The 15,455-nt window shown below is 45.4% G+C and overlaps 2 protein-coding genes across 18 annotated transcripts; one reads left to right on the forward strand and one right to left on the reverse strand.

Moving 5' to 3' along the window:
* Positions 1-17: 17 nt before the first annotated feature.
* On the reverse strand, positions 18-7,837 carry strada (STE20 related adaptor alpha). 14 transcript variants are annotated; one of them, XM_040190668.2, is made up of 13 exons: positions 7,682-7,820; positions 6,831-6,897; positions 6,318-6,375; positions 4,433-4,461; positions 3,096-3,198; positions 2,765-2,886; positions 2,466-2,574; positions 2,230-2,353; positions 1,846-2,017; positions 1,595-1,699; positions 1,132-1,391; positions 997-1,039; positions 18-861 (listed from the first exon to the last, which is right to left on the reverse strand). In XM_040190668.2, exons 2-13 carry the CDS (start codon positions 6,840-6,842, stop codon positions 706-708), a joined length of 1,293 nt encoding a protein of 430 aa, XP_040046602.2. In that variant the 5' UTR covers positions 6,843-6,897; positions 7,682-7,820; the 3' UTR covers positions 18-705. The 14 variants fall into 14 exon arrangements, with proteins under 14 accessions (XP_040046602.2, XP_077939761.1, XP_040046604.2 ...); XM_078083635.1 differs by having other exon boundaries at positions 7,686-7,811; XM_040190670.2 differs by having other exon boundaries at positions 6,831-6,940; positions 7,682-7,806.
* ddx42 (DEAD (Asp-Glu-Ala-Asp) box helicase 42) lies at positions 7,694-14,982 on the forward strand. 4 transcript variants are annotated; one of them, XM_040190663.2, is made up of 18 exons: positions 7,694-7,903; positions 8,643-8,853; positions 8,963-9,113; positions 9,211-9,272; positions 9,689-9,725; positions 10,127-10,279; positions 10,397-10,501; positions 10,700-10,819; positions 10,894-11,070; positions 11,171-11,299; positions 11,394-11,493; positions 11,579-11,626; positions 11,703-11,800; positions 12,115-12,391; positions 12,565-12,791; positions 12,898-13,008; positions 13,153-13,260; positions 13,581-14,982. In XM_040190663.2, the coding sequence occupies exons 2-18, from the start codon at positions 8,645-8,647 to the stop codon at positions 14,292-14,294; spliced, it is 2,826 nt and encodes a 941-aa protein (XP_040046597.2). In that variant the 5' UTR covers positions 7,694-7,903; positions 8,643-8,644; the 3' UTR covers positions 14,295-14,982. The 4 variants fall into 4 exon arrangements, with proteins under 4 accessions (XP_040046597.2, XP_077939756.1, XP_077939757.1 ...); XM_078083630.1 differs by having other exon boundaries at positions 7,812-7,903; positions 8,622-8,853; XM_078083631.1 differs by lacking the exon at positions 9,689-9,725 and having other exon boundaries at positions 7,836-7,903.
* Positions 14,983-15,455: the final 473 nt, after the last annotated feature.

The following is a 15,455-nucleotide window of genomic DNA, read 5'->3' on the forward strand; positions in this document are numbered from 1 at the left end:
GGCATCAAGTGAAAACGTGAAAGTGAACAATGTTTATTGTTAAAAGTCAAGCTTGACATTTGCAACACTGACCCTTTACGGCCACTTTCAAATGTCCATGCAGACGGAAACAAGCAACAATGCAACATTCACTTCTGACATAAGTAACATCACGCCCAGAGTAAGCTCAAGAAGATACACACAGCTATGCTCCAAAGGTTAAACGTAAAACGGGCCATGCGTAACCTCTTTCCAAAAAGGTGTACATGTCAACACAAGGAGAGGGTTAGGAAATGTGTGTAACATGCTGTTAATCTTGCTGACCTTCGGCACGCGGAGCAAACCTTCCATGTGGCGTGCAGACGGCCGCAGAGTGAGCAGCGATGCGCGGCGGCCTCGCTGAGCAGCGGTGGAGCTTCCGCGCCAAATGTTTCGTAGCAGCTTCGCCACTGATTCGTTTTAGAATAATCTTCAGGTCTCAGCTGCATCCACGGCCGCAGATCGTCAACCTCAGCAGCAGCAAGAGGATTAAAGAGGTGTTTGTTTTGTGTGTCTGACTCCCAAAAAGAGGCAAGATGGCTGCTGGCTTTTAACCTTCAGTCTGAGAACAGCAACTCCTGTTTTGAGATTTAAATTATTTACAAAGGGACCATTACAAAAACACATCTTGTCCAGTGTGCTCCGTGGTCTCTCCATCAACCCTGTGAGTGTCTCTCCACCCCCCCGTCAAAAGTCCCAATCGTCCACCTCCAAGTAGCTGAGGTCCGACTCCAGACTGGCCATTCCGGAGGGGGAGTCCTGCGACTGGGAGCTCTGGAAGCTAGTGATCGGGGACACAGGCCGCAGCAGCTCGGGCAGCGCCTCGGAGGGCCGCCTTTTAATCTGGAAGGGAAGGAAACGACAAACCAAAAATCTTAAAATATTACTTTTCAATGCTGCCAGCAAACGTCCAAAGCTGCTCTGTATCCTGAACACCACGACGTACAGCGAGTCCGAGTGGACAGATGTTTTACACACCTGTTTGAAGAATGGATGGCCTATGAGGGCGGTGGCGGACGGTCTGAAAAGCAAAAAAAAAACGGGAAAAGAAGTCAGTGTTTCGAACGCGACATTTCCCGTCACCTCCGAAGCGCCGCGTGAACGTGAAGGGACCTTTTTTCTGCGTCTCGCTGCAGACAGAGCTCAACGAAGGCGTGGAAGTGCGGGGAGAAGGTGCGGTTGTACGGGTGTGCGCCCGTCGACGCCGAGGACGAGGGCTCCCCGTTGGAGTGGCCAACGCCTCCGACCGCCGGGCCCTCGCAGATGCCCGAGTCTGCCCCGGAGCGAGACGGCTTCATCGACAGCTCCTCTGGCGGGATGGTGGTGGTGTCCAGCAGACACGGCACCGTCCCATTTAGCTTCTCCAGCAGCATCTGGAGGGGAGGGGGGGGGGGTTTAGGAGAAAAAAACCATCTTGGAAGACCTTTAGCTATGAATTCAGTAGCTCTCTTTCTAGTTTTGACAACTAAGAAAGCTTAATTAAACCACAGTCCATCTTTTTTGTCTGAGCTTTCTGACTACAGACAGTTTCTGTGATGCAGAGGAACAGGGAGGGGGCTGCCGGGTATCTTCTGACCTGTGTAGGTGGCATGTCTTTGAAGGGCACGTGTCCATTGGCCAGTTCACAGGCTGTGATGCCGACGCTGTAGATGTCCGACCGAGAGTCGTAGCCCTCCAGGTTCTAAGAAAAAAAAAAAAAGAACAATATTGACTTTACATTTCCTTTTAGTGCTGCTGCCAAATGTATCGTAGGAGGGGCCGTTAATCTGGAACCTTGGTGGCACATACAGTATTAAGTCAGTATTATGGAGGAATGCGGTACGCTACCTGCTGCAGCACCTCGGGGCTGAGCCATGGCAGCACCTTGACGCTGTACTGGGGGAAGTCGTGGACAACTCTGGCCCTCTGGCCATGGCGGATCAGGCTGAAGATGCTGCGCAGGCCTGACATGTAGATCTGTCCGTCGGCTGAGATCAACACGTGGCTCGCCTTCACACTCCTGCACGTATCCCAACACATTCAAAACCGCTATTGACAAGCCGAGTGGCAAGTCGGTGTACCGATGGTGTCCATTTAGTGAAACCTAATGTATGCTTAGGTCCCAAAAACCAACACACAATTTATAATAAACTACATGATGTAAGACAGAGGTGCCGTCCTGTTCTCAAATGTGACATAATGACCCCTTTCTAATGTGGGAGTGCAGCTTACCGGTGCACATATCCCATGCGGTGGATGTATTCAAGCGCTTTGAGCATGCCCAGCAAAATGTATGCGATGGTCAGCTCAGTCATGCCATCAGCGAAATGTGTGCAGATCAGATCTCTGGCTGAGCCTGAAAAGAGCATCAAACACAGACAACCACCATGAGAAAGCTACGATCACAGGCTCAACTGTTGTTGACCACGTTTGGTTAAACACAGCGACAACTGAACTGTATTTCCTACCATAAGCCATGAAGGGGGAGATGACCCACAGCTCATTCTCGGCTATAAAGACGCTCTTGTAGGGTACAATACTGGAGTGATGAAACAACTTAGACACGTGTAGTTCGCCCTGGAAGAGAGACAAAAAGGAAATTATTCATCTAAATCTATTAGGCATAAGAGGTCTAGCAGCAAAGGCAGGGAAGTTAATGAGAACACAGACACGAGGGTAACAAGTATTCCCAATGCATCAGTGGGATGAAAGACGGGGGCTTATAATACAAGCAGGAGGGATGGAGCCGAGTCATGGCAGAGCAGACCTGCAGGTAGATGACCATGTCGTTAGTGCAGGACTCCAAGTTAATCCGTCGGATGGCCACGTGCTCCCCGGTGGGTCGGTATCGAGCCAGGTTCACCGTCATTAAGTCGTCCAGGCCGTGACCTTAAACACACACGCACACACACTTCATTTGAGTATCCTCCAGTCTTTGGACTATTTAGGTTGGAGACACGCAAGTTTTACCATGCGGACTGTTCAGCTTTTAAAATAGGAGGTGCAGTGAACTAGTTCCATAAATATTACATAACTACTACCAGTATCTGCCATTAAGAAACGGAGTGAACCGGAAGCAGGCGAGTGCAGGTACGCACCGATGACAGCGAGGAGCTCGTAGCAGCTGCTGTCGGGCTGGAAGCTGCCCATGGTGTCCCGGCGTGGGAGGGACCTCAGACTCTCCCGGCTGTCCTCATGGGCCTGCAGGCAGAAGAGAGGGCGACAGAACGACTGAAGATGGGCGGGGACGCTCAACCGCACTTTGCTACGGCGCGCGACTGTGCTCGTACGTGAGAACACTTAAGACGATCATTAAAGGAGATGCTGAGGTGCGTTAGCGTGACCCGCTTCAAGCATAAGAAATAAAAAACAAACACACAAATGCCCAAAAAAACAAAAGTGAGTACAAGCGACTATTGTCAGTCAAATAATACAAATATTCCAATAAAAACACAGTGCACGTTGTTTTAACGGCAAAAGCCGTTTACGATTCATCTTTATTTGTGAAACAGCAGAATAGCAGATGAACTACTGCTTCTATGAAAACATCATCATTAAAGATTATAGCAAATACAGAAACGTTAAATGATCCCAGCAGCGAGGACGCTTGAATTCCACCAATTTAGGGCCATGATGTAAATGGATTGCAGAAGCAAGCTGCATGAATATTTGGATCAATTCCATAGTGACCGGAATGAAGACGCACATTCGGATTAGCATAGTGCACTTATTTCTGCACAATTTTACCTCACGGGCCAGAAGTAGCCATAAGATAAAAAACACAACTCTGTGCGGACAGTTCTCTCTGGATGTGAAGTCAAACGGTGCTTTTTGGTGCACTTGTCGCTACTGCACATCAAAGCCAGGCATCAGCTCAGCGTTAATCTGTCAACGTTCATCCAGTCACTGTGCAAACGGCCTGCGTGATCAGATTCAGACGGGGCGTGGCCGTGCATCGCTAAGGCGCAACCCGTAGAACTCGATCCATCTCCAGCGCGACTTCAGGGAGGAGCACCGTCAGCGCACCGTGAACACAGTCAGCACAGACGGGCAGGCTCAGAAATGAGGGCTCACTCAGCACCAAATTACACTCTTAGTGAGGTGACACAGAGGCACTGAAATGGGCCGAAACAGTGCAGTTACCCGGAGGAAAGGGAGGTAACGCCGAGGACTCAGAAGGGATTATTTGGGTTAGACGTGTTTCTCCGTTTTCCATCTCCAACAGAAGCACTGGTGAGTGAGGTGACCGCGTGCACAGCGTGTGTCATGAGCTAGACACTCATGCACGAGTAAATGTGCAAAGCCTCAGGGGTAGTGGTGGGGGGTTGGCTTCTTCTACGTATAAATCTGTGCATACACACACACACACACGCATGCATGCACACACGCACAAAGGGCAAGTTGTGGGTGATGATGACAGGAGTACCACACTTACTTTCCTGTGAGAGAGTCCCTGAGCTTGCTCTGGGGTAGAGAAACCACATGAATGACATAAACACACGTACAAACACAGAACAAGAGAAGGATCCGTGTTTAAAGAGGCGCTCCTGAAGCGGGCAGCGCAGCGTCCGGCAGCAGAGTGACCCCGAGCAGCTTCGTCCCTCGCATGACCCCCCCACACACAAAAAAGTGACGTATGAATATCAATGCAAGTCGGCTTTCATGGGAACTTGTGGGAATACGTTAAATCTGAAACTGCGATGGAAAAAACAAAACAATCGAGCTATGCCCTGCAGGATCCTTCCAGATATTGCGCACGGCCATGGGAACATTGCGCAGCCAAAACAGAAATGATACACTTCACACACACACAAACACGCAACATTGAGCAATGATCTGCCAGAAAATGAAGCAACGGAATAAAGCAACCCAAAGCCATCTGTAGTGCGCAAAAGCTTTGACAATGTGCCTCAAATGACACAGAATCTTTCTGAGGTGAAACATGGCACGTGAAGGTATAAACAAACCACAAATGAACAGCGACAAACATGATATTAAATAACTTCTAAATGTATGAATTTCATACGAGACATTTTCTTTGTCTAGACCGTCATAGTTATTCATTCTATTATTAAGATACCAACAGTCAAATCCTGCAAGAAACTACAAGACCGATTTATTTTAGGACTGCAGAGTGGACGAGTCCGTTCGTAGACTATATGCAATAGCGGAGTGTCAAAAAAAGACTCCTACTTCCTTAAAAACCCTGAGAGGATGTAAGACACGGAACCTCAGGAAAAATGTCCATTTCCATTTACCATTATCTGGTTCTCTTTTTTCTGGTTAAAACTTGCCAAATGTGTAGCGGATATCTCAGCAGAGAGAGCTACAACCTTCTTTTCATGGGAGTGTGTTAGATAGGGAGATTTTTTCTGAGGGGTCTGGAGCAGGTCACACATATAGCAAACATAATAGGGCAAAAGGAATCCCTAAATACTGCATGTACATACTGTAGGAACAAAATTAAGACAATCATGAAAAGAATCGGCCTAACTGACGATCTTCACCTCTAAAATGTTTACACTATTTCCGCACACAATGACTTATGACCTGTGTGTCAACAAGTTAGTAGTGCAGAGCTGAAGTGGATTCAGACGCTGGTTATGATCAGTATGATTCAGTAGGACGCTGACTAAAACAAAGTGCAGCACATCAAACTCTGGATTCCTGTTAACCGAGCCGGCATCACGCTGCATCTCAGCTGAAATCACTGTGAATGTTTCTTACATTACATGTAACAGTTGACACTTGAACTGACACTACAATAACATCATGTAGGAGATAAATCAATGCATTTAAATCCAATTTGTATGCAACACTCACGGGGAAGGTTTTCACAGTTATCTGCTCACATTCATAATAATTTCATGAAAGCGGAAGTGCAAAAGCAAAACTAGCCCAAACCTGACCTCTATCTCAAAGCTCTGCACAACAATGATCCTTTTTGTATCTGTATATTCTATCAAATTCAGACTTCATTGCCACAAAAAAGTTAGCACAAGACGGATGAACTCAAATGGGTGTATGGTGGAAAATCTTCAGACTGATTTTGTTTGGGCCACCCTTGGATAAATCATTATAGCAAAACTAAATATCGAGGAAGCGACGCTTAAGACAGGTCACAAAAGGCCGATGAACCGGATGGAAAACTTTCATGGTTGTAATTTGAGAGTGAGCTCTTAGAAGATCTTAGTTGATCAAAAATTCAACCATAGTATATTGTTCCTTCCAGTTTGTATTCATGAAGGTCCTAATGTAGGAGCAGCCGTTTGGGAAAGTCGAACCATTTTTGTTGTATCTCAGTGTGCCTTGGACCTCACCTCCAAATAAGTCCAAATCCCGCAGGCTCTCCACACTGAGTTTCTCAGATACCCAACGCTGACAGACAGAGAGGGTTAATAACAGTCATGGAGAGAGGAGAGAAAAAATGCAAGCAGAATGGAGAAAAATATTCAAAGCTGTTGAAGATAATTCATGCTGACTTCCTAATTACCGGTTTCTTTCTCATGCAAATAAGAAAAAGTCGTAAAATGCTAAATTGAAAAACATTCAAGCAAGTTTTGTCTGACAGCAGTTCTGTGTGAATAGCAGTACTGGTCCCCATACAAACGTTTATAGAAGATAAAGAAAATGTCCATTGTCTTTTGTCAATTGTGTAAAGCTGCAGTGAAAGGAGTCATAGATGTTTTTATAGATTGATTTGCCTAATAGGAATTAAACGTCAATCGAGAGTCGATTGCAAAACGTAGTCGAGGGGATTTAATCCTAAAATCTAGGGTTAATCCGGCTTTGAAAGGAATGTGTCAAATGTCAGGTACTTGGTGAACACTTACAAGAAAAGACATGGATCCTCTTGAGTAGGTTACATATAAAAAAGTTGAAAACGCAGCCAGGGAATACCTTTAAAAAAGTGAAGCAGAAGATGTCACTGTTTGGCCTACGTCTGCTGGGAAAAAAAGGTCACACCTGGTTGGTCCTTCATGCACATTAATTAATGCAATTTCACGTTATTATCAGAATATTTACAGAACATGCAGCTACCTAAATAACAAAGCAAATACTGCAAATGTACACCTTCTTTTCTTTGTCTTTTCTTTTGGTACTCCATTTCAAATACATATATTGGTATCACTGAATTAGATGAGGACTAATCTCTAGTTAAGAGCGATTGACATTATTACTTCTTCTCTTCTATAATAGAATAGAAAAAATGTTTATAAAAATATATTATTATTTTAATGAGGTGAAATTACTTAGGAATTTGGCACATAGCCAAACATATTAACAGTAAACCTTGTACATCAGAGCACAGTCCATCAGTAGGCAGTTTGGCCTCTGAGTGATGATAATCTTTATTCATTAGAGAATTTCAGGTTGACAACAATCAACATCCAATGTGTTATAAAGGGTGGCTGTGATGCGAACACATAGATGCTGACGATGCTCAACGATTGCAAGCAACCTAATGTAAATTTGAAGGGACAAAACAAAAATGAATAAGTCATTTGTAGCAGATAATCCACAAACTGAGCTCGGCTATAACGACTATGTCTCGCGCTAATGCGAGGGCGCAGCATGGCTAGCAATAGTAGATTAACGTTAACGTTAGCTACGTTACACCTACGTTACCTTGACATATTCAAGCAAAAATAAATGCTTTTATTCAAATCTCTTAATGACTTACCTACACCGTGTTCAGAACCGCAACGCCTTCCCGTTGAATACTATATATCGGGATAATTTATTCAATCAGCAATCCTTTCCAGCGGGATGTTTTGGTGGCTCTCCGCTACGCTTTGAGCGTCTTCGTCGCGTACTAATGACACCAGACTCTCTGCGCGCACAGATGACGTAAGCGCCTCTGGTCTTCTGAAAACATTCGAGGTTTTACTGGAACAAGAAACAGGTAAAAACGCCCTGTTTGCCCCTGTTTCAAACTGATTGATCCCATTCAACCAGCGCAGAATAAACCGTAAGCTTAGCGTGTTAGTGGAATGCCGCCTAACTTCAACCCATTCGCGGGCTGTCGTCGCTAGCCTCGCACACCCCTATCTCGGCCTCATTTTGCGGCCTAGAGCTAATGCTAACGGCTTGACTCATGTTGGACAGTGTTGTGATCTTATAAAGTTGCCTTTAAAAAAGCCAACTGCCCTGAGCCCGCAGCCGAATGCTCACGGTGTAATGGTTTGTTTCGTCGTGTTCAGGAAATATTTAACTAGCTTTCGGTTCATTTGGTCATCCTTCTTTTGCAGAACGTTACGATACCTGAATACGGTACGATTGCTTTATTTTGGCCAACGCATTATACTATTTGTCTAATTGTTTAATTCGCACCACTACGACCCTAATTAAAGTGCCCTTTTAAGATAATTAAAACACTACTATTATAAGTATGTGCTAAGCTTCAGTGCTGGTACGTTACTAAAATAAGAAAACAAACACTGCAAATGGCAGCCAGGGCTGCATTTAGTAATTGGCTTCATGACTCATAATTGGTCTAATTTGTAATTCCTCTAAATACACCTTGTCATAGTGTCCCTTTTGGTTTGAGTGGTAAGACGAAGTTTCCAGCGCTGTGCTGTAACAAAGTGTGGAGATCTGTTGGTCTGTTTGTTGTTTGACAGGTGTTTTATTTTGCACCACAGCCATGAACTGGAACAAAGGCGGTCCAGGGGTGAAGCGGGGGTTCGGATTTGGGGGATTTTCTCTGGCGGGGAAAAAAGAAGAACCTGGTGTTCCAAAGATCTCGAACACATCAGTTGGAGCCCCGGGATCTAGTGGATATGGGAAGGGCCAGCAGCTGCCATCGTTTTACAAAATAGGGACAAAAAGAGCCAATTTTGATGAGGAGAATGCGTGAGTGATGCACCTCTTCCACACAAAAAAACATCTGTTCCCTCCACTTCCTTTTATGAAATGAAATTCAACGACTACAAAAAACTGCACCTTTGTGATTTCAAACAAGGTATTTTGAGGATGATGAAGAGGAGTCCAGCAGCAATGTGGATTTGCCGTACATTCCAGCTGAGAACTCGCCTACGCGGCAGCAGATGCAGGCCGCTGGTGGGTCAGACAGTGAAGATGACCCACTGGACGCCTTCATGGCCGAGGTTGAGGTGAGAAGAGACTTGGAGTCAGAAACCCCATCCATCCGGCTTAAAAGTGCTGAATCTGTTGTTTTCTAACAATTTTTCTATTCCAAATTCCCCCCAGAGCCAAGCCGCTAAAGACATGAGGAAACTAGAGGAAAAAGAAAAAGAGAAAAAGACTGCAAAGTAAGATTCAGATCTGTTCAAACGTTTTCATCTGTTTGAGTTTTGAGGTCTTTAAGCAGGTGCTTGCTTTAAAATTTGCAGATGGGACTAACTAAAATGGTCCATCGCGTAAATTATTTTGCGAGCTAAAATGTAAGCCCCCTAATTTGATATAATAATGCTGTTCATTTTTATGCAACCCCTGAACTATTCATTGTATTGAATACCAATAGCTGTTATATTTATGCAGTAATTGCATCTTTAAGTTTATTTGATTACTGGCACAAAGCATGGCACCTCCAGACATCCTTTTGGTGGCTTATTGGTAGTATTTGATCAGGTAAGCACTGACCGCAGTCATAATGGGTTTGTGGGCTGTCTTGGGTGTGTGAACAAGCCGCAGGGAAGTTTTTTTTTTTCTCCGCTTGTCATTTCAGGGGTATTCGTGATGACATTGAAGAAGAAGATGAACAAGTGAGTGAGCCCTCCAAAGTTCTTCATCCACTACATCGTTGATCAGAGAGTTCTCCAAACCAAACAGCCCCCTAAATCTACCCTCCCTAATGTCATAAAGCCCCCCTGCCCTTCCCTCTGTCTGACCACGCAGGTTGCATTTAGGATTATTCTGATGGTTGTATATTCTTGTGATTATTCTTGCCATCTAGGATGTGTGAAAAGGCATGTTTCGTTGTTGATTTGTATTGGCAGTTGATTTGTATTGGCAATTAATATGATGACGACAGATAGTGAGTCATTTTCCTTTCAGTTGAGCTGAATGTCTCCTCAGGTTTCTGTGAGTAGCTGTTACTGGGACACTGTGTAAAGCAGCACACAGGCGTCGTTTTTTTTTACATGAGGCGTTGTGCTCTCTGCAGGAAGCCTACTTCCGCTACATGGCAGAGAATCCCACTGCCGGGCTGAGCCTCGAGGAGGAGGATGAGAACATTGACTATGACAGCGACGGGAACCCGATCGCTCCCGCTGCCAAGAAAATCATTTTGCCGCTTCCCCCCATCGACCACTCTGAGGTAGAGTTGGCACATCTTATTACATGCTTAGAGGAAAAAGTGTTGTCTCAAATATGGCAACATAGTTTCTGGCGTGTGTCGTGTGAGTGATTCAGTTGCAATTGTTTTTGTCAATAGATTGATTACCCACCCTTTGAGAAAAACTTCTACAATGAGCATGAAGAGCTCAGCAACCTAACAGAAACTCAAGTGTTGGAGTTAAGGCACAAATTAAACTTACGGGTAAGTCAGGGATTCATGCAAATAAGTATATAAATGTTACATGGCTAAAATGATCACATGTCATAGTAGTCATTCAGTTATTTTATTTGCCACAATCCAATTTTCATGTCCCACAGTAGTGACTATGGAAGAATCTTTGGAGGAATCTGTTGTAGTCATCCCCATAGCAGATGGTTTTCTTCTTCTGGTCTTTCTCAGGTATCTGGTGCAGTCCCTCCAAAACCTTGTACTAGCTTTGCTCACTTCAACTTCGATGAGCAGTTAATGCACCAAATCCGCAAGTCCGAGTACACTCAGCCCACACCGATTCAGTGCCAGGTATAGTTTTATCTTACGGTCGCATTGTTGTTTAATGTTTTCTGGAAGATTTACATGAAGGGTCCTGGTTTTAGGGTCTGCCCATAGCTCTGTCTGGACGTGACATGATTGGCATTGCCAAAACTGGCAGTGGCAAAACGGCAGCCTTTATCTGGCCCATGCTGGTTCACATCATGGACCAGAAGGAGCTGCAGGAAGGGGAGGGGCCAATCGCTGTAGTTGTGTGTCCCACCAGAGAGCTTTGTCAGCAGGTGAGAAACGGGAAGCAACCGAGCCAGCCACTCGCTCCAGTATTAACTGAGAAATGAGTTGTGAAGTGAGTCGGTTCACTAATGTGTGTCACGTTACCAGATCCATGCAGAATGTAAACGTTTTGGCAAAGCCTACTCTCTGCGTTCGGTGGCCGTTTATGGAGGAGGCAGCATGTGGGAGCAGGCCAAAGCTCTGCAGGAGGGAGCAGAGATTGTGGTTTGCACTCCGGTAAGAGAAAATCCCTCGGTGTGCTTCTGGAGATGAAGATGCATGGTCCTCTGCTGCTTCAGATGGGAGATTTAGTGTTTTTGTGTTTGCACAGGGTCGCCTGATTGACCACGTGAAGAAGAAGGCCACGTCCCTGCAGAGGGTGTCGTACCTGGTGTTTGATGAGGCAGATCGCATGTTCGATATGGGTTTTGGTGAGTTGGCGTTATCAGCGGTGCATCAACAATGTTTTCAACCTCTTTTGGCCACTACAGCTGATTGATTGTTTTTACCTTTCAGAATATCAGGTTCGATCCATCGCTAGCCACGTCCGCCCAGACAGGCAGAGTAAGTATTAACACAAAGCTTCTTTGTTATGGACACCAGGACGTCAGCATTTTAAAAAGAATCGTTCCCTTCACAGCCCTTCTGTTCAGCGCTACTTTTCGAAAGAAGATCGAGAGGCTTGCCAGAGACATCTTGATCGATCCAATCCGTGTGGTGCAGGGAGACGTTGGAGAGGTATTCAGCGCCATGCAGTATCTGATAAAGATGTGGCAGAGCAAAGACATCTGCTATTATAATCCTGTTTCCAGTGTGCCAAAAATTCACAAATGTTACACCATATCCTGATTAAAAGTTTCATTGAACCCTTTTAAAAATTGTCTATCAGTGTTTTAAAGGCTCGGATAGTTTTGTCTTGGTAAACGTGAACCACTGTGGCAGCAAACGTTTTTAGGTGTACAGGATTTACACTTTAATCAAAATGTAATGCAATTTAACACAGGCTTTACATGAGGATCCTTTTGCTTTAATTCCCTTACTTCTCTGACCAGGCCAATGAGGACGTCACCCAGATGGTTGAGATGCTTCACAGCGCAACTCAGAAATGGGACTGGCTGACCCGGCGGCTGGTGGAGTTCACCTCCACCGGCTCGGTCCTCATCTTCGTCACTAAGAAGGCAAACTGTGAGGAGCTGGCTACTAACCTGACCCAGGAGGGCTACAGCCTGGGCCTCCTGCACGGAGACATGGACCAGAGTGAGAGGAACAAGGTCATCAGTGACTTCAAGAAAAAGAATTTGCCCGTTTTGGTGGCCACAGATGTAGCTGGTGAGTTTTAAGGGGCGGTGGTGATGGAGACGGGAGATGTTTTCTACTTCTCACTTCCTTCCCTCCTTTTGCTTTACATTCTTTGTTGTAAGACGAGTAAGAAATGCTACTGTATCTTTTAAAAAAAAAAAGTTATTTGATATTTTCCTGTTTGTTTTTGCTTTCCTCCCAAGCTCGTGGTTTGGACATCCCATCCATCCGCACGGTGGTAAACTACGACGTGGCACGAGACATCGACACGCACACGCACAGGATTGGTCGTACGGGTCGTGCGGGAGAAAAGGGCGTGGCTTACACTCTCCTCACCAACAAAGACACAACATTTGCCGGCGACCTCGTGAGGAACTTAGAGGGAGCAAATCAGGCCGTTTCCAAAGAACTGATGGATATAGCAATGCAGGTGAGCTAGATAAATCAATTTTAAAAATCTGTTTTGAAAATTGCATTTTTTCTTTTTGGGATGAAATGTTTTTTAACTTTATGCTATTCATATTTTTTTTTCCCAGAATCCGTGGTTCAGGAAATCCAGATTCAAGGGTGGTAAAGGAAAGAAGATGAATATTGGTGGAGGAGGTCTTGGTTACAGAGAGAGGCCCGGCCTCGGAGCAGAAAGTTCTGTGAGTTCAGTGTGGCCTCACCACAAATTACCTTCACCCCCCCCCCCCACAATACCACCTGTAAATGTTGACCTGACAACACGGTGGCAGCGGTATTTCTATTTCTTTTATATTATGGATTAACTCGTGGTTTTTCTTTGGCAGGAGCGCAGCGGCAATTATTTGTCTTCCGCCAGTAGCTTTGAAGGCTTTGGCAAACAGACCTCCGGGGCGATGGGAGACCGCATGTCTGCTATGAAGCAAGCCTTCCAGGTACAGCTCTCCTCTAGTTTGCTCACAATTATCATATCTCTAACTCTATTTCACAGTTATCTGTACAAATGTCTTTTGCTTCTCCATTTCTTGATCTTACATTCTTAAGACGTCATCACTTAGTGCACACCACATTTTTAAAGAGTGACTGAAGAGTAAGCAAATCTTTTCACATCAGCATGCTATCGCCACCATACAAATTGAAGTTGCTCATTTTGTGAGGTGGTGAAATGCATAATTTGATATTCTTAAAGGAATGATTACTCGCTTTGCCTTTCAGACAGCTAATCTCTTCCCCTCCTTGTCTCCTCTCTTTGCAGGCTCAGTATAAGAGCCACTTTGTGGCCGCGTCCAGCGGCCCTCCGAAGCTCACCACCAAGTCCAACAGCTCGTCGTGTTGGACCAGCGCCGGCAGCCTGAGCTCTGTGCCCACCGAGTCCGCCAACGGGTCAGAGCGGGCTCAGGGCGCCACCTTGTCCATGTCCATGTCTGGCTTTACCAGCGCCGGCTCCCTGGGCTCTGTTCCCACCAGTCAAACTAGTCCTCAGCAGCACAGCTTCCCTCCGCCCGCACCTCCCCCACAGAGAGACATCCCTCGGGACAGACACGGGGAAGACCGGGGACGCCACGACAGTTACCGCGACAGGAGCGAGCGACAAAGTGGGGAGGAGCGCTACGGAGACCGGGATCGCCACGGAGACCGCGACCGGGAGCGCCACGGGGACCGGGACCGCCACAGCAGCAGCCGGCACGGCGATGGCCGCAATGGGGACGGAAGCAGGAGGGACAGGGAGGATCGCAGGGCCGAGAGGGACGGTGGAGACCGAGGGAGCGGCGAGGGGAGGGACAGGGAGGATCGTAAGAGCGAGAGGGACGCGGGAGACCGAGGGAGCGGCGAGGGGAGGGACAGGGAGGAACGGAGGAGCGAGAGGGACGCGGGAGACCGAGGGAGCGGTGAGGGGAGGGACCGAGGAGATGATAGCTTCGCTGTCCCCGAACCACCAAAGCGTAGAAAGAGTAGGTGGGACAACTAAAAAAGACCTGTATAAACACACAAATAGAATACGACGTGCAACAGACGGCTCCACGGGGAGCGTGTTTGCTGTGTAGGCAGATGGAAGACCATATCAGAGGAGGGCACCGGACCATAGGGGTGGTATCTTGAGGACTTTAAATAAAAGTGTACTGTGAGGTTGGTTAGGACCTCGCGATCATGTTCCAAACTCAAAAGAGTGTGTCAGACAGATGAACTCAAGCAGCTCAGAGACAGTCACTGTACATGTATCATAAAGACTGTTGTGGGGCAGTAGAATCTGGCTGTAATGAATCCTGCTCTCTGTAAACAATTCAAAACTAGGATTATTTTGTCTTGTTTCATGTCGCTGAGCTCCTCACATGCGTATGTGGTTGTAAACAAGAGGATTTTTTTTTTCTTTTGGCCCAATTCTTTGCAAAGAGTGTTTGTGTTCTTCATTTTGTCAATGTACAAAGCTAACTCTTAAAACATTGCTCTGTGATGATTCAGTCACACACACACGTTAAAACAATGTAGCTATTTTTACGTCTGTATTCAAGTGCTTGTGAAGTGTGTGTTGGCATTTAGTGTGTCTATGCTTTTGAGATGTTTTCCAAGGAATACATTTGTTTGTATGAGAGGGATATGAAGTGTTTGTTCACACATGGAAAATTAGGTTTTGATTAAAAAGATTCCTTTGGCATCTACTTTTGTGTCCTCTTTCAATGGCAGTCAAATATATATATATATATATATATATATATATATATATATATATATATATATATCACTTTTACTCTGCACGGCTTAAATTGGTTAATTTATGCAGTTAAATTATTTTTATATTTTTTGTAGCCTTGTATTCTGTCACTTTGACCACTGGGGGGCAGAATTCCCTTTACTCTTCGTGAACTCGCTGTCATTCTTTAAATAGAAGCTTACTGTATCTTAGTCGCTTAAGTTACTAATTACATTGTTTGAATGTGGATTACATTTTGTATTTTAAACTAGTAAGTACCTTATTGTAATATACAAAATGACTACAGCGAAGCAGTGATAGTCAATGAAAAAATAAAATATCTAATATTGCATTGGTAAATTAATATACATTATGCAATAAGACATGAATAGGCTACGTGTACTGTACATTTTGTTCTTTTAAGACTATTACACTTCCACG

This window comes from Gasterosteus aculeatus, chromosome 11 (assembly GCF_964276395.1).
Source record: "Gasterosteus aculeatus chromosome 11, fGasAcu3.hap1.1, whole genome shotgun sequence".
Lineage (NCBI taxonomy): Eukaryota > Metazoa > Chordata > Actinopteri > Perciformes > Gasterosteidae > Gasterosteus > Gasterosteus aculeatus.